Source organism: Plecotus auritus (genome assembly GCF_963455305.1).
Source record: "Plecotus auritus genome assembly, chromosome: 9".
Lineage (NCBI taxonomy): Eukaryota > Metazoa > Chordata > Mammalia > Chiroptera > Vespertilionidae > Plecotus > Plecotus auritus.
This window is the reverse complement of record NC_137783.1, coordinates 150,943,407-150,966,228: the sequence shown is the minus strand read 5'-3', so window position 1 is coordinate 150,966,228 and position 22,822 is coordinate 150,943,407. Positions and strand designations below refer to the sequence as shown.

The window sequence follows — 22,822 nt, the reverse complement described above, 5'->3', positions numbered from 1 at the left end:
GCCAAGGGCACAGCAGCTCGGGTCACAGGGCAGGGTCTAGGCCTCCCCACAGCCCTGCGCTCTGTCCAGCATCCTCTCAGCGGGCCCCTCACACCCGGCCCCAGGTAAGGCTGGACACCGGGCTCTTGCAGGGATGGAGCCAAGGAAGTAGTCTGGGCAAGGTGGCCTCCAAGGGCCGCCCGGGGCCTCTCCCTTTCACTCAGCTCCTGTCACATGAGAGGTGGGCCAGGGTGGCAGGCTCCTGTGAGGGTGGTGAGGAGCCCAGGGCAGCAACTCTGACCCATTGGGTGGGGGTGGGGTGGAGGGTGGCGAACCCTGGTGGTGACATGGGAGGTGCTGGGCGCAGAGGTGAGAATCTGGGTGCCAGCCAAGGCTGAGGCTGAGGCCGGGACAGGGCAGGTACGCAGAACAAGGGGCTGGCGGTGGGCAGTTTATTCCACGTCATGCAGACACTGACCCACACGCTCAGGCAATTACAAATAATACAGTGAACCACACGGCGTCTCTCCCCCACGTCCCTGGAGACACAGAAGACACTTGGCTGCGTGCGGTTGGGGTCCGAGGGTCCAAAAGCCTCCGTCCTGGGACCAGGCAGCAGTGTGGGCCCAGATGGGGATGTGGGTCCAGGTGGGGGGGCAGGTCCTTTCTCCCCGGAGAAAAGTGCAGAGACAGGGCCGAGGCCCAGGCAAGAGGCTCCACTCTCACAGCGACTGGCAGCAGGCAGGCCAGGGGCAGGGTCCTTCCGGAGGGCCCGGCCCGCCAGGCTGTCCACGCTCTCGGAGGGCGCGGGAGCCGAGGTGCCACTGGCTCGCTGGGCATGCTGGGCGGGCAGCACCCTGGAGTCCGGCACCTGGCGCTCAGTCCTGGGCCTCGTCCGACCGCCACTTCTGAGTGTGGTCCTTGTGTGCGTCAGGGAGGATCTGGTTGCGCATCCCCCCGAGAAGGCTGGACGTGGCCTCCGTGGCCAGGATGAGGGGCCTCACCACCGTTGGGGGCAACTGGCGGATCACGCCGCCCACAGCACCCGTCAGCCCCTTCTGCTCGTGACCCCGAGTCGCCACATCACAGAAGGTTTGAGCCGTGTCCAGGAGGCCCTGTGGAGGTGGGAGGTCAGTGCCGGGTCCGGGTGGACAGTGGGTGTGGGAAGATGGGGAGCAGGCTGGGCCTCGTTACCTCTCGAACGGTGTCGTAGGCCTTGGCCACGCCCTCCCGGAGGTCAGCTGGTTGCTGGCCCTTGCGCCTTCGCACCGAGCGCTTGTCCTGCAGGGAGCGGGTTATGGGGGCCGCTGGGGACAGGATGTCATACACCGTCTCGGCTGTGGCCTGGGGAGCACAGGAAACACCAGTGAGGAGAGGTGCACAGGGCAACATGATGGACCCCTAAACCCTAGTCCAGGGGGCCCACCACTGCCCCTCCTCCACACCCGTGCTTTACAGCCAGGTCAGGGGCTTCGGGTGGCCTGCATGTCTCCTCAGGGCGGCTCCTTCCCACCCAACCTTGACTGACAGTGCCACACTCCAGCTCATGCCCTGGGGTGGCCCTCAGATGCTTGCTTATCCCTCCAGCCTGCGCTCTAGGACCTGCCCCTGCCCCTGCCCCTGCCCCTGCCCCTGCCCTCATGGGCTGGACTGCAGGGCCAGGAAGCACCCTGATCCCCACGCACCTGCCATGACCGCCCACCACGCCTGCCCTCCAGCCCCCACGCCACAGGGCCCACTCCGTGAGCTACTGCCCACAGGACGGCTCCCAGGGCCTAGCAAGGTGCAGGGCCGGAATGAGCCAGGGCTGGTCTCCGTCTTTCTAGTCTGTAAAGAGCCCCCTTCCCTTCCTTTCAAGACTTGGCCATGAGCAGAGACCCAGTGGGCTACCAAGACGGGGGTCACTCCCCCTCCTGCATGGGGGCCGCCGTTGGCCGGGGAGACCCGGCTGTGGGTCCCAGCCAGGTACCCAGCCTCTCCCTCTCTGTGACTGTTCCTCGGAAGATGTTACGGACACCCAGGCCACCCACCGTCAGCAGAGCTTTGGGGACGGCATGGGCCGCCACGGCAGACCCTCCCGCCCTGCACAGCCAGGCGCCGCTCACCTGGATAGCCTGCACCAGCCGGTTGCTGAGTTCCAGGGCAGCAGAAGCCGTCGACGAGCCAAAGGAGGCTGCGCCCCGTTGCAGCCCCCGCATGAGGCGCCCGTCCTTCCGGTACTGCTCGATGGGCAGCCACAGCAGGTCCCGGAACCCTTGGACTGGGGAACGGGGGTTATCAGAGGTGCCCGAGGCTACAATGCCCCCCCACGTCCTACTCTAGGGCCTCCCCTACATACTCCCAATGGCTACGTCTAGGGTGCCCAAGAGTATGGGCCGTTTCAAGAGTCCCCGGCGCCAGACACTTACAGAGCTGGACGACTGAGTGCATGGGGCCCACTCCCCGCAGCAGGCCGGGCAGCTGGTTCTTGCGGATGTCCTGCAGCCACTCGTTGAGAGCATAGCCCAGCACCTTGTCCACGCCCAGGAGCCTGAGAAGGGAGAGGAGGAGGGCAAGGTGGGGCAGAGCCATACGGAGGGGTCACAGGGCCAGGAGAACCTGAGGCACCCCAACACTCCACATGTTCCCACCCAGCCCTGTATCGGGGGAGGGAGTTACTGCACCCATTTTACAGAGGAGAAACTGAGGCCCCAGAAGGTTGATCTCTTGGCCAAGGCCACACAGCCAGTCAGGAACAGAGCAAAGGGACTATCGGGGCCCCGGAGAGAGGCTGGGGGTGCTGGAATATGAGGCGGGCTCACCCGTGCCGGCAACAGAGTCGCTTTAGCTTCAGTTCAGAGCAGTTGAGCTGGGCCAGGCCGACGAGGAGGCCAGTGAAAGTGCCCTGGGGAGGGAGAAGGGGTTCGGGTTTACACGATGGGGCACAGGGACCTGCCCAGCCCACAGGAGGCCAACTCAGTGGCTGATGGTGCCTAGATGCAAACCCTGGCCTCCTGGTCCCCAAAGAACAGGCCACCCCCGAGCAGAACGGGGACCCCCCTCAGCCATCCTGCCTGACGGCCCCACTTACCACCTGGTCCATGGTGATGTGCTTGCCGTGGTAATCCAGCCAGATGGGCACCTCCGATGTGAATCGAAACTCCCTGGGGATAAGGAGCAAGGGCCCTTTAGTCACTGACCTGGCCTGGCGCAGCCCGCCCAGGCCCAGCCCAGGCCTCACCGGAAGTAGATGGGCTGCTGCTCGGAGGAAGCACCTTGGCCACCACCTGCGGCCTCCTGGGTGTCACTGGTCTCCATGCCCTCGGGCTGTCCTTCCTGGGGGCTGCTCCCCTGGGCTCGGGCCTCAGGGTGCGCTGGAGATGAGACAGACCAGGGATGGGCCCAGGGAGGCACGGAAGCAGGAGACCATGACCCTCCCCTACCAGGTCCAGCCTCTCACCCTCGGCGGAGGTCTCCGCCGGGACCATGGGGTTGATGCCCGCCGCCAGGCTGGTAAAGTAGTCCTTGAGGAAGAGCAGAGCGTCCTGTGGGGCCAAAGTGTGGGCACAGGTTGGGCTCAGGGGCTTGGCAGCAGGGGGCTCACGTCAGCCTGCCCCCTCCCAGCCCACTCACCTGGTCCACATTGAGCCGCAGGGGCATCAGCGAGACCCGGAGACAACACTCGGGTGCACTCGGGTTGGTCATGGGGACCACGTGCAGCGCTTTGATGGTGAGCTGGGAACAGAGGGTGAGCCCCAGGCTATTCCTTCAGCTAAGCTGGCCCGAGCCGCACCACCCTCCCCCGCTCCCAGACAACCCAAGGTAGGTTGTGTGCATGTGAGCACCCATGGGAACATGTGGCCCATCCCTGCCAGCGCCCGGCCGGCTGCCCACAGTACCATGTTGGAGTGGGTGCGCCGCGGCATCCGCTCGCTGGTGTACAGGTACAGGAACTTGTTGATCTTGGAGGAGGGGAGCCGGTCCCGGATCTCCAGCTCCTGCACGATGAACACCTGCCGGGACAGCGGCTGCTCCTCCAGCTCCTTGTCTGGGGCCACGGGGCCCGGGGCTGGCTCCACTGGGTACACCTCATGCTGGAAGCTGACCTGTGGGGAGGATGGAGGCGGGAGCCAGGTAAGCAGGGCCCGGACTCGGACAGAGGGATTCACCCAGGCCCCTCCTCTCCCAGCCACCCTTCCTGTACACAGCTCCATCTCAGACCCATGCCTGGCTGCCGCCAGGACATCTTTTTTTTTTTTTTTAAACATATTTTATTGATTTTTTACAGAGAGGAAGGGAGAGAGACAGAGAGTCAGAAACATCGATGAGAGAGAAACATCGATCAGCTGCCTCCTGCACACCCCCCACTGGGGATGTGCCTGCAACCAAGGTACATGCCCTTGACCGGAATCGAACCTGGGACCCTTCAGTCCGCAGGCCGACGCTCCATCCACTGAGCCAAACCGGTTTTGGCCCGCCAGGACATCTTTATGTGGCCATCCCACAGGTATTTCAAACCCACACGGTCAAAGTGACCTCTTGACCGCCTCCCCGAATCTACCTGTCTCTATTCCCACAGCCTTCCCACCTGCCTCGTCACCCTAAGCATAAACCCTGGTCCAGCTCTCATTCTCCAACCTCTCCATCACCAGGGACGTCAGCTTGGCATCCTCAAAACATCTGTAAAATCCACTCCACAAGTAGTTCCCAAGGCGTCCTGGCTGAGTGGCAGGGATGGGATGGCCTGCCGCTGCCCCACCCCAGCCAGGCCCTTGCAACCCCAAGCCCCCAGCTCACCTTGCTGAGCTGGATCTCCATGAAGACCTGGTGCTGCCTCCCGCTGCCCCCCTGCATGCGCCAGGAGTTCTGGGGCCGGTTGGGGCCAGAGCAGCGAGAAGGGGAGCCCCTGGGGCCTGTGAGGCCAACTCTTGCCCTGGGAAGAGGGATAGGGGACAAGCTGACACAGGGGAACATTCTTTCCTCACCCCCTCCTCCTAGAGCAGGCCTTCCAGCCTGTGTGGGAGACCCTCCCCTGGGAAGTGGATGGGGTAAGGAAAGAGGAAGAACAGGCCAGGGAGGTGAGGACGGCTCAAGGTCACCAGCTGCTCAAGGTCAGGGCTGGAGCCCAGCCCAGGCCCCATCTCCTGGGTGGGTGAACCCCATTGTCACAGCTGCCACGGCACTCTTTCCTTCTTACCTGTGGCTGGAGTGGGGGCCGAAGTCTCGCCCCCCATAGAGGTGCCAGACAAGGGAGACCTCACGCAGCACCACACGGGTGCTGGGCACTGGGAAGTGGGCAGGCGCCCGCAGCAGGTCGGTGCTGCCCAGCGGCCGTGAGAAGTGCCCGTCCTGCACGGTGATGGGGCCTGGATGCAGCTGCGTCACCACGGGCTCCCCATCTGGGGACTGCAGGGAGGGGGGCGCAGATGCCTTCCCCAGTCCAGGCCACCCGCCACCCGTTCCTCCCGTCTTCACATCTCCCTCCCCATTTCTGACAAAAGCTGACCCTCAGGGGTCACTGTCCCCCAGCCTGTATCTGAATACTCCGTCTAGGATGGAGCTGAATGTCCCTTGCTCCTGCCAGCCTCGTCTCCCTGGGCCTGGGTATTGCTTGCATGTGACATTCCCACAGGTACTTGGGGGCCTGGAGGTCGGCACCCTTGCAACCAAATGGTCCTCCTCGCCCTCCCGCTAACCACCTGCCCTCTCCCCCGACTCTGGTGTCCCAGTCCCCTGCCCAGGACGCATGCCTCTCTTCCTCTGGAAATCCACCAGCTCCTGCAAAGCCCAGGCTCAGGGCTGCCTCCCCAGGAAGACCCTCCCAGCCCCACCTGCCCACCTCCCCACCGCCTCCTGCCTCTCCCACAGCTCCATCTCGGGAAGGGCCTGGAGCTGAGCCACCCTCTCCCACGTCCTGCCCCTGCCCAGCTTGCCCACCACATACCGGGATGCCCAGGCCAGGAGCATCAAGGATGCAGAACTCGTCACTGTCCAGAGTGTCTCCATCCCCCTCCTTTTCCTTTTCACCTTCCTCGGCCTCTGAGCAGGAGCCCAAACTTCCAGCAAGGACCCCCACAGGGGGCAAGGGAGGTTGGGCCCCACTCCGTTCACCTGGGAATAGGTAGACCGACACGGGCGAGGCCTGAGGGAGAGTGCCACCTGTAGGAGAGAGAGGCTGGTTTGGGGGGAGCCTGACATGGTGCTGATGGTGTCCGGTGCCCCCCAAACGCCCCCACCCACCTGAAGACTGGACCAGCTCCCGCAGGCTGCGCTCGGTGTCCAGGAGGGCGTCAGTCAGGTCCCGCTGGTTGATGAGGGCCGTCTCCACTGGGGGGCATGAGGGCAGGGAGGCAGGGCTCTCGGAGAGCTGGGCCAGGCAGGGGAGGAGTGGTGAATGAGTGCCAGGAGGGAGAGCAGGCCCCAGGGCTTCCCCCAATGCCAGGCCCCTGGGGGCCCATGGCAGGGAGGGGCCAGGCAGAGCTCTGGTAGCCTCACCTGTACCTTCTGGCCGGCGATCTCAGTGGGGCTGGGGGGCCGGGGTGGGGGGTGCAGGTCGCCCGTACTCGTTACGTACTGCAGCAGGTTGACCAGCAGGGCGCAGGAGTCGGCACAGGTGTGCATGTGCACCACGTTGTTGGAGCAGCGCAGCTCGAACAGCGGCTGGCTCTGCGGGGATGAGGCAGGGGTGCCATCAGCCCGGCTCTGTCCTCTCCACACACAGATAGGACAGGCTAGGCCTCCCTGGGGTGCTCAGCCTGCCCGCCACCCACTGAAAGGATGAGCACACTGAGCCCAGAGAACGGAAGGGGCTTGGCTCCGGGCTGCCCAAGAAAGGAGTGCAATCCCCCAAGGCTACATGAGCCCCATCTCCTTTGCCCTGGGCCCCAGCCAGGCAGGCAAGGCCTACCACCTCCATTCTACAGACAAGGAAGCTGCCCGACTCCCGTTGCCTGCCTGCAACTGCCTTCTAGTGGCGGGACTCACACTGAAGGACACCCAGGATGGGCCCGGCCCTTCCCAGGAGAGCCAATACCCACAGCTCAGCTTGGGAAGGGCAAGCAGCGACCATGACCTGAGCCCAGGCCCCAGAGCAGGAGCAGAGAGACCGTGTGAAGGGTCCCCCAACTCTGGTGTCCCAGTCCCCTGCCCAGGATGCATGCCTCTCTTCCTCTGGAAATCCACCAGCTCCTGCAAAGGCAACTCCCTGAGGGCAACCCCGGCCCCTGCACTGCACTGGCCCCAGGGCCTCTGGGAAACGGCTGCACTCACCAGTTTGCCCTCGGTGCTCCCCTTCCAGGTTTTGATCACGAGCTCCAGGAGGTCAACATCCAAGACACAGACATAATCTGAAGCAGAGGAGAGGACACATTCCTACTGGCTCCTGCCACGCAGCCCGACCCGCCACCAGAGGGGAGAAGCGGGGCTTGTGCACGTGCACGTGTGGGTGCTGAGGACGGCCATCAGTGGGGAGGACATTGGCTGCTCTGGGTGTGCCTGGGGGCCCGGGCCTGCCCACCTCGCCGCAGATCCAGGGTCTCCACCTCACACTTGTCGGACAGGTACAAGGCTGAGTCGTCGAGGATGAACCTGGTGGGGAACAGGGCTGAGAAGGGCCTGGAGCCGCTGCAGGGGCCAGGTGCCCAGAGCAGGCAGAGGGACATCCACAGCAGGTCCCAAGCCCACAAGACGCTAGCGCTGGGCCCTGTCTGGCCGCGGTGTTATCAGCACTGAGGGGAGAATGGGCCTGGTCTCCCGCATCCCAGGCCCAGACTTATTTTTTTTAAAAAATATATTTTATTGATTTTTCACAGAGAGGAAGGGAGAGGGATAGAGAGAAACATCGATGAGAGAGAAACATTGATCAGCCGCCTCCTGCACACCTCCCACTGGGGATGTGCCCGCAACCAAGGCACATGCCCTTGACCGGAATCGAACCCGGGACCCCTCAGTCCGCAGGCCGACGCTCCATCCACCGAGCCAAACCGGTCTTGGCCAGGCCCAGACTTATTGAAGTACTTGTTCTCCAAGTACTAGCTCCTCCGCCTCATCCGGGCCTCACAGCAACCCTGGGAAGGAAGGGTCCTGTTCTCCCCTCCTACAGTCATTGTTCTTTCAAAACAAGTCCTGGGGGCGGGGGGGGGGGGGGGGGGCGGCAGGTAAAGGCATGTACTGGGGGGAAGGGGAGGCTGGGGGGAGGTCAATGGGGGAAAAAAAAGGAGACATATGTACTACTATTTGTAATACTTTAAACAATAAAAAAAAATTACATCTAAAATAAATAAATAAATAAATATAAAACAAGTCCTGATTTTATTTTATTTTTAAGGGGAGACACCATGGCGATTTCTTGTGCCTCCATTCCTCTAATATAATCTGGTTTTTTAAAAATTTCTTTTGTTTTATACAAATCCTTATTTTAATGGCAACATAACATAGCTCCTTTAAAATATTTTAGAATATAGCAAAAAAAAAAAGACACAATCCCTAATTCCTAATCATAATTCCCAATCCCAAATTCTGATACACATCTCCTTCCAGTCTTTCCTGTGAAGCCACACAGAGAAGCACAGATACATTTTTCATTAATTTCTAGAGAGAGTGGAAAAGAAAGGGAAAGACAGAGAGAAATATCCATGTGAGAGAAACACATCAACTGGTTGCCTCCTGCACACGGTGACCAGGGCCCAGCTGGGGAGGAGCCCGCAGCCAAGGTATGTGCGCCCTTGACCAGGATCGAATCTGGGAATCCTCAGTCTGCAGGCTGACACTCTATCCGCTGAGCCAAACCGGCCAGGGCTATATGTAGTTTTATATCTTACTGTTCTCAGCAAACATTGTGCCATGGCATTTCCCCACATTTTCAATGTTATCCTTTGAGCGACTTTATTTTTTTTTTTAATATATTTTATTGATTTTTTACAGAGAGGAAAGGAGAGGGATAGAGAGCTAGAAACATCGATGAGAGAGAAACATCGATCAGCTGCTTCCTGCACACCTCCCACTGGGGATGTGCCCGCAACCAAGGTACATGCCCTTGACCGGAATCGAATCCGGGACCCTTCAGTCCGCAGGCCGACGCTCTATCCACTGAGCCAAACCGGTTTCAGCTCCTTTGAGCGACTTTAAAGGTTGGACGGGCCATGTTCACGGACAGGCTAATTTGGCGGCATTAGGATGGTAAGTTCAACTGTTTTGAGTTGCACTACAGAGGCCTGTGTTCCACCTGTCTTATCCTTATCCCAGGACAGCCCCCAGCAGTGGGATCATCAGACCCAGGAAGGCGGGACCAACTCTGAGGGAAGGATCATGACCCGAATGTACAGAGAGGCTCAGAGAGTGGCCTGAGGACACACAGCAGGTAGACAGCACCCTGGGGGAGAGGCAGCTGCAGCCCAGTTTGGGAGGGCGGGGCGGTGTACCTGAGCAGGAAAGTGGAGGTGTCCATGATGATATTACTGGAGAGGGTGAAGGTCTCAGCAGTGACAAGGACACGCACAGGGAGGTAGAGGGGCCTGGGGGAGACAGTGAAGCTGGGGCAGGCTCCTTACAAACACGCGAGATCCTGCCCCCGCCCTGGCACCCAGCCCGCCCAGCCTGGGTACCTGTAGTCCACAGCGCAGGAGAACAGGTGAGTGTGGAGGACGGTGATGACCGTTGGGGGCAGGTAGCCCAGCACGGGGTCATCCAGCACATCTAAGAACTCCAAGAGCTTTGGGGACCAAGGTGGGAGAGGTGGTGAAGGTAGGGTGGCCTCTTCCCTCCTCTAACCCCCCACCCAGGCCATGCCCATGGCACCGCCTCCTCTCAGCCTGGAGACCTGTCTGCCCATGCCACCCTTGCTCACCTGGGAGTGCCAGCTCTGTCCTGGCAGGGTTATGTAGTGGCGTAGGGTAGCTCTGTACAGCCGCAGTGTCACCAGGAACTCCTGGGGGTAGGACACAGTCAGCAAGCAGGGAACCCAGCCCTCCGTGCACCAGGCAGGCAGTCTCCCCGGCCAATGGGTAGGCAGAAGCAGGCATGGCTGTACCTTGACGTTCTTCTGGGGGTCCAGGTGGATGCGCACAGCGGCGGACAACATGTGGGGGTCCTGGCTCTGGCCCTTTCGGCCTGAGGCTCCCCACTTGGTCACCCCTTCCTCTGATGGGTAGATGGTTGGGACCAGCTGGGCTGGCGGAGCAAAGCTGGGCAGCTCCAGGTGGATGGGCAGCAGGTAGTCATCCACAGTTGCTGGGGAGGCATCTGGTGAGCCCCCTGCCAAGCCAGCTGATCGCCCACTCCACCCAGGGGCCACATCCTCCTGAAAGCCCCCGCCCCTGCCCATGGACCCTAGAGACCCCCTGACAACTGGCCCACAGCCCGCACACCTCGGTGGTAGAGTGTTGCCTTGTCAGCCTCCAGGCTGAAGTAGCCGAGCCCCGGCCGGCCGCGGTACTGGGAGACACTGAAGAGGGTGCCTTGCTCCACGTCCAGCACCAGTTCCCCGTGCACAGCCTCCAGCGGCCTCCCGCCTTCGTCCTGCAGGTAGAGCGTGCGGCTTGGCCTCAGCAGCTGCACAGAGCAGTGCCCGCCCCCCAGGGGTGAGGGGCCTCCTGGGGCCCTGGCCTAACGAGGACCAGCTCAGCATCCACCCAGACGCTGCTGGAGGCCCAGGGCAGCACTTGTCTCTTGCCAGAGGGGAAGAATCACCCCTGACCAGCCTGCCTCCAGCAGCATATGGTGCCCATTCGGACCCCCTTACATGATGCCTTACACACAGGAGGTGCTATGCTAGTAAGTGGCTGACAGGGTATGATGGGGGGTGGGGTGTCAGGCGAGTGCACTGGGGCCTGTTTCCCACATTCCCAACTTGGCGCTGCTCACACTGGTCTTGGTCTCCTGCCCACGGGAGCTCTGAAGTCAGGGGCTCACCTGCCCAGGGCTGCCCTCACCTTGGTCTCACAGAGGGCTGTGACCCGGCCCTTCAGCACCGTCACCAGGGTAGAGAAAGAACTCTGGGAGTGAGGGCTCGGGGGCCTGGGGGCGGCCTGGGGCATGCTTGATGACCCCACGGAGAAGAAGTGGGCGTCCTCTTCGTCCGAGTCTGAGTCTGGGGTGACATCAAGGAGCCGAGTGGGAAGGAGCCCTGGAACGGCCGCCCCAGCCCTGCCCAGCTTTGGGGGCCCAGGACCCCACCGGGGGCCCCTCCTACCCAGCTTGAAGGCCGACTTGCACATCTTGAAGTTGTCATGCCAGAAGCCCGAGGGGCTTGGGAAGCCAGGAGGGTGAGCGGCAGGGGCGGAGGCAGGGTTGGGAAGCAGGTCTGCGGGCTCCCACATGAGCAGGTCATTGTTGATCCTGAGACAGGCAGATGGATGGTGGCAGTAAGGGAGGCCCAGCCCGGCTCCCTGTCACCCCCTCCTCCCTGCCCCCGCACCCAGGCCACATCGCCACCTGTTGTAGAGGCTCTCATAGACCTCCTTGCTGGGCAGGAAGACATGGGCGCTGGGCAGGACCACTTCCAGGCTGCAGCGTGACAGCGCCAGCGCCCGGCTCTGGAAGGCCCTCATCTCTTCAGGGTCTCCAGGAATCACCATCTACGTGGGGGAGCGGGGAGAGGCCTCTGAGAGACGCATCCTAACCGCCTATCATTCATTCTTTCTTTTCAAACATGTTTAAGTCTAATCCTCAGCAGAGGATGTGTTTATTGATTTTAAAGAGGATAAGGGAGGAGGGGAAAGGGAGAGAAAAACATCGATCGGCTGCCTACCCTATGTGCCCCGACTGGGAATCGAACCTGCAACCTTTCAGTGTACAGGACGACGCTCCAACCAACTGAGCCACACTGGCCAGGGTCATCCCTTCCTTCTCACTGACTCACTCATGTGAGCCCCTCTGCTAGGATGACAGCCGTTTCGTGTGAAGTGCTGGCCTCATGCCAATCCCGCTCTGAGGCCTCACGTATGTTCATTCCTTTATCCTCAGGACAGGCCTGCGTGCGAGGCCACTGTGCCCACTTTCGAGATGAGGAAACTGGTCCTGCCCAGCACCCATGTCCTCTAAGAGGTTAGGCAATAAGCTGAGATGACAGGGCCACTGAGCAGCAGAGCCTGGATTCAAACCCAGACTTAACCCTCATCACCTTCAGAGGAGAGGACCCCAAGGCCTAAAGTACACAGCCGATAAGGGATGGGGTCCTGATCTCCCCCGACTCTGCCCTCACTTCCAGGCCCCCGAGCTGGCGTGCTTCCGGCTTCCCTTGACATGAGATGATGGGAGAGACAAAATTCTCGCCAGGGCTGGGTCACGTCACCTAGTGCCCCAAAGTCATCCTTCCCCCCGGCCCAAAACCACCCCGTGGCTTCCACAAGATGCAGGGTCCCAGGCCTCACCTCCTCCGTCTCGTACATGGTCCTCTTGGAGGAGAAGGGCGAGGGCTCAGGCTCCTGCAGCTCACACGGACTCTCTACAGACAGCTCCAGCTCCTCTTCCTTCTCTGGGGCCACTTCCCACTGTGCGCTGTTGACCTGGGGGTTCAGGGTCAACACTACCCTGCCAGGGCACAGGCCTGTCACTCGTCTGCAGGGCACCCCTGGCCCCCGATTCCACCCCTGGCCTCCCGCCACCCTCAGTTGCAAAGCCCCACTTACTGGGGCAGGAAGTACTTGTGACCAGGGCCCTTGGGATCTAGGGCCTTGGAGACTCGCAGGCAGGGGACAGGAGGCTTCTCTCCATCTTCGTAGGTGCCTGAGGGGAAAGGGGAAAAATGGGGGGTCACGCTGCCTTCCCCCATTCCTTCCCCAATGCCAGGTGGAGTCAGAGGTGACTGTCCTTCACTGTTCACAGACCGGTGCCTGTCTCATGCCCACGGTCTAAAGCAGGACAAGGATAACGGGTCCACTCTGCCTGCTGCCCAGAGCAGGCCCGACAGGCAATCCCTGTGCCCAGAGCTGGTGCGGCCGGGGCTCAGGTCTGCTCCCGTGATCCAGCCTCTTTAGCCCTAAGCCTATGTCTCCCAGGGCCTGAGCCCCTGCCCCCCACGCTGTTCCCCAGGGGCTCTCACCGTGTAGGTCGGAGCAGGTAAGTTCCAGGCGGGTGGGGGCTGGGGGGCCAGGCCCACTGCTCAACTCTGACCGGAACTGGGGCTCACTCAGCTCCAGCCGCAGCTGCTCAGCCCGAACAGCCTGGCCTGCCCAGGGATCCCGCTCGGGCCGCAGGTCGGCAATGGGGAAGTGCAGCCGAAGTGTGGCCCGGGGTGCCGACAGCTGCACCACTGTCTCCTGCTCGGCAGCTGGCGGGGACTCCGTCTGTGAGAGGGTGTGGGGGTCATGCTGCTACCGCGGGCCCCAGCACTGTGATTGCGAGCCGGAGGACTGTGCCCCACTCCCAGCCCTAGCTGGGCATCTTACCAGCAGGCCGGCAGGTGGCTCGGGAGAGGTTTTGGTGGCCAGGTTCAGCAGAGCAGCGAGCCGGTCCAGGGTCCCCAGCTCCAGGTCTGCTTGGAAGTCGGCCAGGGCCAGGGCCAGTTCTGAGTGGCAATGGCAGGCAGCTGTGTGCCGGGATCGGCTCTGAAGTTGAGGGTATTCAGGTCAGCAAGGGCTGTGGGGTGGGTGAGGGCAGGATGGGAAGGGGCCCCTTGAGCAAAAACAGAACACAGAGTCCTCCCAGCTGGTGAGAAGAGCTGGGGCTGGGGACCCCGGAGACCGTCGCCACCCTGCCTGAGGCGGATGATCGTACTTGCTTAATAAAAGCCCCCCAACACTCGCTGCTCCCAGAGGCCAGCAGGGCGTCGCCACGATGAGCCAGGGGAGGGGCAACCAGGCTAAGAGAACAGCATGTACAGGTCCAGATGGAGTCAAGGGCCCCCGGATGGGGAGGCATGCTCTGCTCGGATGGAGCACAGGAGGAGGGGTAGAGGGTGGGAGCAGGGAGGTACCCGGGAGGCGGGGCTGGGGGTGCGGTCAATGCACCATCGGAAACAGTCAAGGGCCTTTAGGCCTGGAGGCAGGTGGGTTACCTTGGGCAGCCGGCGCAGGGTCTGTGTGTGGCGCAGGTGGGCACAGGGCTGAGCCGAGGCCTGGGTGTCCTGCCTGCTGGGGAAGCTCAGGATCTGGGATGGGACATGGGAGACAAGAGGATGAGGCCAAGCCCTCGCGTCCACCTCGACCTCCGGGCCCTGACCACACGCACCTGCCTTGCCTTTGGCCCTCACCTCCATGTACTCGGGCTCTGAAGTGCCCCTGGGCCACAGACACTCCAGCACCTCGAGCTGCCCGAAGTGCACGTCCGTGCTGGTGGTGCGGCGGCCCCGGCCCGTCTGCAGCTCCCAGGACAGCTGCACAGCTGTCCCCGTCAGCCTGCCGGGAAGAAGCTGGGCATCAGAGGGGGGCACTGCAGGCTCGGGGAGTCTCTCCTCAGGCCCCTGCCTTGGGCTTGTACCGGACATGGCTACAGGGACAGGCCCTCTGGAAGCGCGGTCGGAGATGGTGGAAGTCGCGGGAGCTGAAAGGCCCATCCTTGGCAGCATCAAACTCGGCAAAAAAATGGGTGGTGAGGTCAGGTGGTCCGGAAGACGGGGCGGGTGTCTCAAGCAAGGTCAGGGTCATGCCCCCCAAGGTCATCTTCAGTAGAGAGTCAGGGCGCATGGTGTCCGGATGGGGCGTGAGGGCCGTCTTGCCTGAGGGGACAGAGGCTTCACCAGGGGCTCCCCAGAGCTCCTGGGCCCAGCTGGACTGGGGCTCTGGTAGGACGCTTGGCCAGGCAGGGGTGAGACGAAGCTTCGTTATGCCAGGAACTGAGCCCAGGCTCAATTCAACCCTCTCTAGGGAACTGGAAGGTCTGGAGGTAACTGGGAGCACTCAGCCCAGTACCTGACACACACAGGCTCTCAATAAACATCGGCTAAAACACACAGTCCGGCAAGGACAGCTCTCAGTACCCCCATTTAATGGAAGGGGAAACCGAGTCTGGGAGAGCTGACGTGACCACCCAAGATCACGGACTCTAAAACCCAGGCTTTGTCCATTGCATCACCAGAGGCCTCCTGGGCGCTTGGGAGACCACACCAGCACCCGGGCCTCTCCAGTTCCTCCTGCCCCTGGAGCACTCACCAGTTGGGTTGCCCTGGGCAGAGAGCCGGCGAGGGGTCATGTAACTGTGCACAGAGGAGCCCAGGTCCACGTCGGAGAGGGAGAGCTCAGAGAGGGCCGAGGCCACACTGCTCGTGAGGCCCGCCATGGAGAAGAAGAGGTCTGTGGGCCAGGCAAGGGGGTCAGGGGCAGTGGGCTTGGCACCGACTCCTACACCCACACTAACCACCCCGCCGACCGCCGGGTCTGGTCCCACACCCACCAGTGCTGTCCAGGTTGACAAGGGGGTTGGTTAGGGGGTCTGGGCTGAGGGGCTCAGCCACCGCCCCTGCCTGCAGCTGCTGGTTCAGGTCCTGTTCAATTAGCCACAGGTCCTCAGCACCTAGCGGGCGGCTCTTGTTCAGCTTGTCGACCAGGGACTTGGAGTCTATAGGGGAGGGCACTTCCTTGTGTCAGTCCAGCCTGGCTGGCACTTCGCCAGCCATCCCATCCCCAGGACTGCCCAGAGGCCTCACCTGCAAGGCTCATGGCACTGAGTAGTTCCTGGAGCTGCTGGAGCTGCCGCGGGGTCAGGAGCAGATGCAAGAAGCCCACCTGGCCGGCCACCTCCAGCTGGGGGCCAAGGGAGCAACCATGGAGCTCAGACCTGCCAACCAAACCCCTGAGAACCACCACCAGCTGCTCTCTTCCTGAGGACGTACGAAGCCAGTTGCCAAGCCAAGCTCTCTCACCAACTAGCTGTGTGACCCTGGCCACAGCTTGACCTCTCTGAGCCTCAGTTTCTCCAGTTGCCAAGAAGGCAGTAACTTCCCCCATTCAACGACCCCCATCTTGTCCCAGGGAGGATAAAAATTGCTGAGCATTCTGGGAGGGCGCACGCTCCCTCCTCCCCAAGGGCCCAAACACTCACCTTGGGGCCTGGGAAAGCCTCATTCTGCTTCAGTTTCACTGTCAGCTCCACGTACCCTGAGCAGCTGCCAATCTGCAAGGGGGGATCTGAGGATTCTTCCTGGGAGGCAAGAGGATGTAAGAGGGGAGGGGTCAAGAAGATGACATCGAGCTGGTCAGAAGGGATGGAGGGGCAGAGCGGTCAAGGGCACAGAGGGCAGGGATTAGAAGGAAACAGACTGTGGGATCCGAGTGGGCCCACCTGTCGGGGAAGCTCCTCGAAGCGCAGGCAGACTCCCGCCAGCTGCAGCAGCTTGTGCAGGAAAGCAGGAGGCTGGTGAACATCCACTGGGGGCGCCTGGCTTGGGTCTCGCACTGCCTCGTCACAGTAATCTAGTCTGGGGAGCGTAGGGTCAACCTTTGCCCTGGCCCCCCGGTGTGGAGCCCCTCTGCCTGCACAGGATTCTGTTCTAGGGGTCTGGGGGCATGGAGCCGCCCCACCACAGCTACGCCATCCTGCACCTCCATGGCCAGTCCTTGCTCCCCAAACCTTAGCATGTAACCGGATCCTTGGCACCCCCCTCACCCCTGCCACTCTGCACCTTCATCTCCTGGCCCCTGGACTCCACTCCAGCCCACCTCCCCCTTGCCTTGGCCACTACCCAGGCCCACCCATATTTGCTCTGCCACTTCCCAGGAGCCTAGCCTGGGGGTGGGGTCAGGGCCAGGGCCATTTGATAGCCCCTCACACTCCCTCTCCCTCATGCCAGCACACCTGCCAGGCCTACCCCTACCTCTGCACATGGACTTCCACTGCCACACCATGCTCCCCGTCGCCCGGTGAGTGCTCCACCCTCACGACAGTGTCCAGGAAGGTCACCTTGATCCTTCGCAGCACTGCGGGGTGAGAGGGGGGTCTCAGGTCAGGCAGAGCTGAGAAGGGCAGGCAGTTCTCCCATGGGGTAGCGCGGTGGCCTGGGGGGGCCTGCTTACCAGTCTCGATGGTCTGAGCGAACATCTCCAGGCCCTCCAGGGGTTGTGGGGGCTCAGAGGGCTCAGGCAGCCCATCCCGCAGGCACTCCTGAGCCAGCTGCAGGCTCGTGGTCATACATGAGGCCCAGCTCTGCGAGTCAGCAGGCCCTGGTCCTGCGAGGAGGCCCAGTCAGCTCCAGCGCCCAGGCCCACTCCCACCACTTGCTCTCCCACTCCTGCCCAGCCTTACCCTGCCCTCACCTGGGCCATGGCGGGGCTGCAGGGTGAGCTGGAGGCCTGACACGAGAATGGTGCAGTGGTCTGTGAGCAGCGCGGCCCAGGGCACGGCTACTTCGATGGAGCCCACAAAGCCTTCCACCAGCTCCAGCGGCGATTCCATGGACTCCAGCACCTCGTTCACAGACTGCAAAGAGACGGGGACAAAGCTGGCTCAGGAAAACCCCAAACCCGGCCGTCTCCCGGCCGCCGTCTCCCTTGTCTGTCTGCTCTACCTTGGAAGCAGCCTCGCTCTCCCAGATCCTCCACGTGCTACCTACAAGGCCTACCTTTGCTCAAGCTGATCCCTATTTTGGCCCAATCACTGCATCACTATTTTAAGCCAGAGGAGCGGGGAGCTGAAGGATGAAGAGGAGAAAGCCAGGAGGAGGGGCTAGAAGATGGCGTGTTCCAGGCTCGGGAACAACACATTTACTAGTAAACGCCTGGCAGAAGGTGCAGTGGCACCCCACTAACTCTGGTCAAGCAGACACAAGCGTGGGCCTGACCTGAGCTGAGGGGATGCCCCCCAACTCCAAACATGTGGTGTGGCGGTACATCTCTCTAAGGCACAGGGTGAACCCCCTCCCCACTGGTACGGATGGGGGAGTAGTGTCCCTGGGACCCTGACTTTTCTCATCATCCCGTCTCAGGGTCCCCAGGCACTCGGCTTCTTCTGGGGCCTTCAAGGAAGGGCTGCAGCTGGGAGGAGGGGCTGCTATTGAACAAGCACCTGCATCCCACCAGGGGGTAACTAGGTAGGAACCAATCCAATCCCAACAGGGCTGGGTGGGGAAGGAGTGTTTCCGGGGACTGGAAGTAGGAAGAGGCAGCTTAGAGATCTGAAAAGGCTTCCTGGCTTCCTGCCCTGGGACTCACAGGCAACAGGCTACTGGGAGGCTCCCCCAACACTAGGCTCAGGGGACCTCACTTACTCCACCTGCCTACCTCTAAAGCCCTGCTCTTCCTGCCCAGATTGCTCCGTGCCCAGCCAGAAAACTGAGAAGCCCTTGCCCCCATGCCCATCCAGTGCCAGCCCTGGGCTGGTGCCTCTGATTGGTGGCTCCTTTGCAACTTTCCAGGTCAGCTGAGCTGTGAGTCACCGCCCCCAGACTCAGGTCAGACCCAGACCTTACTTCTCTCTAGCTCCCAGCATCTTCCCTGCCTCCTTCTTGCCTGGGGCCAGACCTCTTCGCCCTACTCTGGGGGCTTCCCTCCAGGTGGGGATGCCAATCTACAATCCCCTCCCCAAACTTGATCCGTCCCACTCTCCCCAAAGCAGGAAGTAGGCAGCGCGGCAGCAGTCACACGAGGTGTTGATCAACAACACGGGTGCTGACGCGGTTGTTGACATCCACATCCGGAGGCGAACCCAACCCACTGGGCCGGGGATTGTAGGGTCAGGAGGTCAGGGTACCTTCCCCACGGGTGTCCTCGGCCGGCTCCGCACCCCTTACAGTCTTCTCTGTCCAGCTGCATGGCTGCAACTCTACCCCTACCCTGGCCTGGTCCTACCGGTACCCCTAGGTCCTCCGCTCTGCTCCCACCTCACCCTCTCCTTCGTCCCGTGGCACCATACTCCTCCAATCAGGCCCCAAACTCAAGGTGCTTATTCTGGCGTCTTTCCGCCAAGTGACAACCCTCCCCCCAGCCTCAGTCTCTCCTCCTGAGAAGTGGCCACAAGGAACCCCTTCCCGCTCTGGAGGCGATCAGCCGGGTCCCTCTGACGCCTGAAAAGGGCCGGACTTCCACGACCTCAACACGCCCGGCACCTGGTCCCTCGGCCCGACCCATTCGCAGGGAGCCTCGTGTCGCCGCAGCCCGGTGCCCCCCACCGCCCTCCCGGGCTCGGGCCTGGCTCCTCACCCAGATCTCCAGGTGGATATCCCGCAGGGCAACGCTGCCCTTGTACAAATCGAGGCTGAGCTGGTCCAGGCTGAGGTGCTCCTGGAAGAAGTGACCCAAGTAGTGGTGCAGCAAGTAGCGGCAGACCCGCTCTTTCACACAGTTCGACCATGGCCACAGCCATCGTGACATCTCGGAGACCGCCGAGCCCCGGCCGCCTGCGCCCGCCGCCCGCCGCGGCTGCTGGGTTCACTAGAGCCTCGGGTTTGCCCCGCCGCTTCACTCAGCGCCAGGCCGCGCCCCGGGGCGTTCTGCCACGCCCCCCACGCTCACTGCAATTGGTCATTGCCGAGGGCGAAGCCTACTGATTGGCCGAGGGGGGCGGAGCCTTCAGGCGCCAAAAAAGGACTGGGCTCTCTGCGTGATATAATGCTCCCAATCTTGATTTACGCCTGCGTATAAATTCTAAGTGGGAGGACCTTTAACGTTCCTTCTACAGGCTCCGGGGGAAGATTTGGAGGTGCCATCCCCGCAGAGGAATGCGCATGTGCTGACTCGTCCAATTACTTGAAGTTGTTGGGTACGACTTAAAGGGACAGTGTCTCATAAAACTTCATAGAAAGCTTCTCAGGGAAATAAAGTCAGTATGAGAGCCCCAGCACTTTAGAAACAAGTAAATAAACATTTGCATTTACAAAACGCTTTACCATTCTTTATCTTTTTCAACCCTAATAACAACCTTCTAAAGTAGAGAGTATATAAAAGAAAAAAGAATAAAGTAGAGAGTATAGTCACCATTTTACAGATAAGAAAATAGACGTAAAGGTTGCTGTGAGTGCATCACCAAGGTCTTTTCCACTCCTCCCACAAAAAGCTTGGCAGATTTACTGACCCTCCCTTCTTCAAGTGGTCAGAACTCCATTCCCTCTTTGGAATAATAGTAGTTTTTTCATATTTTTAAGCCTAAAATTAAATAAAGAATGGATTCTAAATCCCTCGAGTAGGGGTCTATTGTTTTTGCACAGCTGGTGGACAAAGAATGGTTTTTCCATGTTTAAATAGTTGGAAACAATGTAAAATTCACATGCCAGTGCTCATAAATAGTTTTAGTGCGTCCTGGTTAGGTAGCTCAGTTGGTTAGCCGTTTAAGCATTCTTCTGATAAGCCAAGATTCCAGGTTTGATCTCCTGTCAGAGTACATAGAAGAAGCAATCAATAAATGCATAAATAAGTGGAGCAACAAATGGATGTTTCTGTCTCTCTCTCTCTCTCTCAAATCAATAAATACATTTAAAATGTTTCTTTTAAAAAAAGTTTTAGTGGAACACAGCCATGCTCATTTGACTGAGTACTGTCTAAGGCTGCTTTCTTGCTACAGCAGCAGAATTGAGCACCTGAGACAGAGGCCTGCAAAGCCTATTTATTTTTTGGTCTTTAACAGAAAAAGTTTGCAGATTCCTGCTCTACAGGGTGGGTCAAGCAACTTAGAGATACCCAGAGGTCATTGTAATGCTTCTTTAGCCTTGCTAGGGAGGTGTTCTTAACTGCAATCTAATGGCAAAAGCTAGCCTGAAGCAAGGGCAACTGCCCTGGCCAAGGGGCAGAGACCTGGATGCCAGTCCCAGTTCTACACGGCCTCAGGCAAGCCAGTGCCAGTCTACACGGCCTCAGACAAGTCACTGCCCCTCCCTGAATCTAAGAGCCTGTTTCATCCCCTGTAACCTGGGCTTGGGTTAGTAGGAGGGAGGACTCTGGCAAGGGATTGAGGAATAGCCTCCAGGAGAATTTGGAAGACACTGGGAGGCCCCACTCAAGGAGGCAGGCTAATGGGACGGCCACTTGGAAAATGCTTACAGAATGATTCAATAGGCCTGCCTGTCCCCCATGACAGCCCAGGGGCACTGCTGTGTTCATCTAATGTTTATCAAATTGATAATAATAAAAAGAATGCCTTAGCCCTCACCGGTTTGGCTCAGTGGATAGAGCGTCAGCCTGCGGACTGAAAAGTCGCAGGTTCGATTCCGGTCAAGAGCATGTACCTTGGTTGCGGGCACATCCCCGGTGGGGAGTGTGCAGGAGGCAGCTGATCGATGTTTCTCTCTCATCGATGTTTCTAACTCTCTATCCCTCTCCCTTCCTCTCTGTAAAAAACCAATAAAATATATATTAAAAAAAAATAAAAAATAAAAAGAATGCCTTAGCTGGTTTTGCTCAGTGGATAGAGCGTCGGCCTACGGACTGAAGGGTCCTGGTTTCGATTCGGGTCAAGGGCATATGCCGGGGTTTCAGGCTCGATCCCCAATAGGGGGTGTGCAGGAGGCAGCCGATCGGTGATTCTCTCTCATCATTGACGTTTCTATCTCTCTCTCTCCCTCGCCCTTCCTCTCTGAAATCAATAAAAATATATTTTTAAAAATTAGACATGAATTGAGCCTGTGTGTTGTTCTGGGCTCCGGGCTTGTCACTTCACTTGCATTACCTCATCGGCTCTTCACCACGGCTCAGAGAGAGACGCTATTAATATCCCCGTTTTACAGGCGAGGCAAACAGACTGCGTGCCTAAGTGCCTGTGGAGCGAGTGAATGAGCAAGCCTCCCTTCTCCTCCCAAAGGCAGTGGGAATACGAGGGCGGGCGTACTCCGGAGATGAGCGAATGTTGTCCTTGTGTCCAGGCTAGGAGGGACGACCATTTCCCTGCAGTGGGGATGGGGTGCGCCATGTGCAAAGGTGGAGGACACAGGACCACGCCCAATATTTAGGCCCTGAGTCTGGGGCAGCAGCTTCTCCTGGTGGGCTTCTCTCGAGTGAAGCCGCGCTCACATCTGTCTCTCATTGTAACTTGACTGGGAGCCACAGCTGTCTCTTAGAAGGGTGCCTGTGAGCTGTGAATCTATTCCTCGTCTGATTCCCTCTATGGCAGTGGTTCCCAATGGGGGGCACACGCCCCACAGGGGGGCAATTTGATTTTTAAGGGGGGCAATTCGAGAATGCGTTATTAACGGTGATTTTTTTTTTTTTTTGCATTTCTTATGATTCTAGGGGCCTCATTTACAGTATATAAATATATATTGTGATATATGCATGCATTTCAGTTCTCTATTATATGTTTTGAAACTTTATTTGCTATTTTTCATGTGATTTCATATTATTGTTATTGTTTTTTAAACAATTTCTTAGTGATTTCTTCCTCAGTACTTCAACTGTCCTTTCTTTCGTTCTTTTATTTTTCTCTTTCATGGACGTCATGTTCTTTGGAAGCTTGTTTAGACCTAGTTAATGGCCTTTTAGGCTTCCTCCACGTGAATAGGAGTTCACTTTTTGAATAACGGGAATTATATGTCACGGGGCCGGGGGATGGGGCATCAGGATTTTATTTTATTATTATTTTTTAAATATATTTTATTGATTTTTTTTTTTTTTTTTACAGAGAGGAAGGGAGAGGGACAGAGAGCCAGAAACATCGATGAGAGAGAAACATCTATCAGTTGCCTCTTGCACACCCCCTACTGGGGATGTGCCCGCAACCAGGGTACATGCCCTTGACCGGAATCGAACCCGGGACCCTTGAGTCCGCAGGCCGATGCTCTATCCACTGAGCCACACCGGCCAGGGCGGGCATCAGGATTTTAGAGATGCGTAGGTGGGGCCTGGCAAGAAAAGGTTGGGAACCACGCTCTGTAGCCAGGACATGCAGTGTCTGCATCGCAGCACAGTAGACAGGACTCAGGGGGGTACAAAGGTCCTTCTTGCTGCCTCCCCCAGACGCAGCACTGTGCGCGCCCCAGAAATCCAACTCCAAGACATAATGATCCCACAGC

General features: G+C 59.5%; 1 protein-coding gene across 4 annotated transcripts; it reads right to left on the bottom strand.

Annotated features, from left to right (window-relative positions):
- Positions 1–411: 411 nt before the first annotated feature.
- Positions 412–19,247, bottom strand: ATG2A (autophagy related 2A). Of its 4 annotated transcripts, none has more exons than XM_080641954.1 (41): positions 19,026–19,247; positions 17,145–17,307; positions 16,905–17,057; positions 16,706–16,808; positions 16,174–16,309; positions 15,934–16,032; positions 15,539–15,635; positions 15,286–15,450; positions 15,045–15,185; positions 14,374–14,611; positions 14,147–14,291; positions 13,952–14,044; positions 13,344–13,502; positions 12,998–13,241; positions 12,585–12,681; positions 12,327–12,486; positions 11,389–11,531; positions 11,147–11,292; positions 10,887–11,044; positions 10,323–10,473; positions 9,986–10,185; positions 9,803–9,883; positions 9,561–9,667; positions 9,378–9,470; positions 7,475–7,545; positions 7,228–7,304; positions 6,454–6,624; positions 6,199–6,325; positions 5,903–6,117; positions 5,156–5,364; positions 4,756–4,891; positions 3,858–4,064; positions 3,592–3,693; positions 3,419–3,503; positions 3,200–3,332; positions 3,050–3,122; positions 2,781–2,863; positions 2,388–2,509; positions 2,085–2,239; positions 1,174–1,323; positions 412–1,094 (listed from the first exon to the last, which is right to left on the bottom strand). In XM_080641954.1, the coding sequence occupies exons 1-41, from the start codon at positions 19,194–19,196 to the stop codon at positions 858–860; spliced, it is 5,796 nt and encodes a 1,931-aa protein (XP_080498080.1). In that variant the 5' UTR covers positions 19,197–19,247; the 3' UTR covers positions 412–857. The 4 variants fall into 4 exon arrangements, with proteins under 4 accessions (XP_080498080.1, XP_080498081.1, XP_080498078.1 ...); XM_080641955.1 differs by having other exon boundaries at positions 6,460–6,624; XM_080641952.1 differs by having other exon boundaries at positions 6,460–6,624; positions 10,887–11,292.
- Between the last annotated feature and the right edge of the window lie 3,575 nt (positions 19,248–22,822).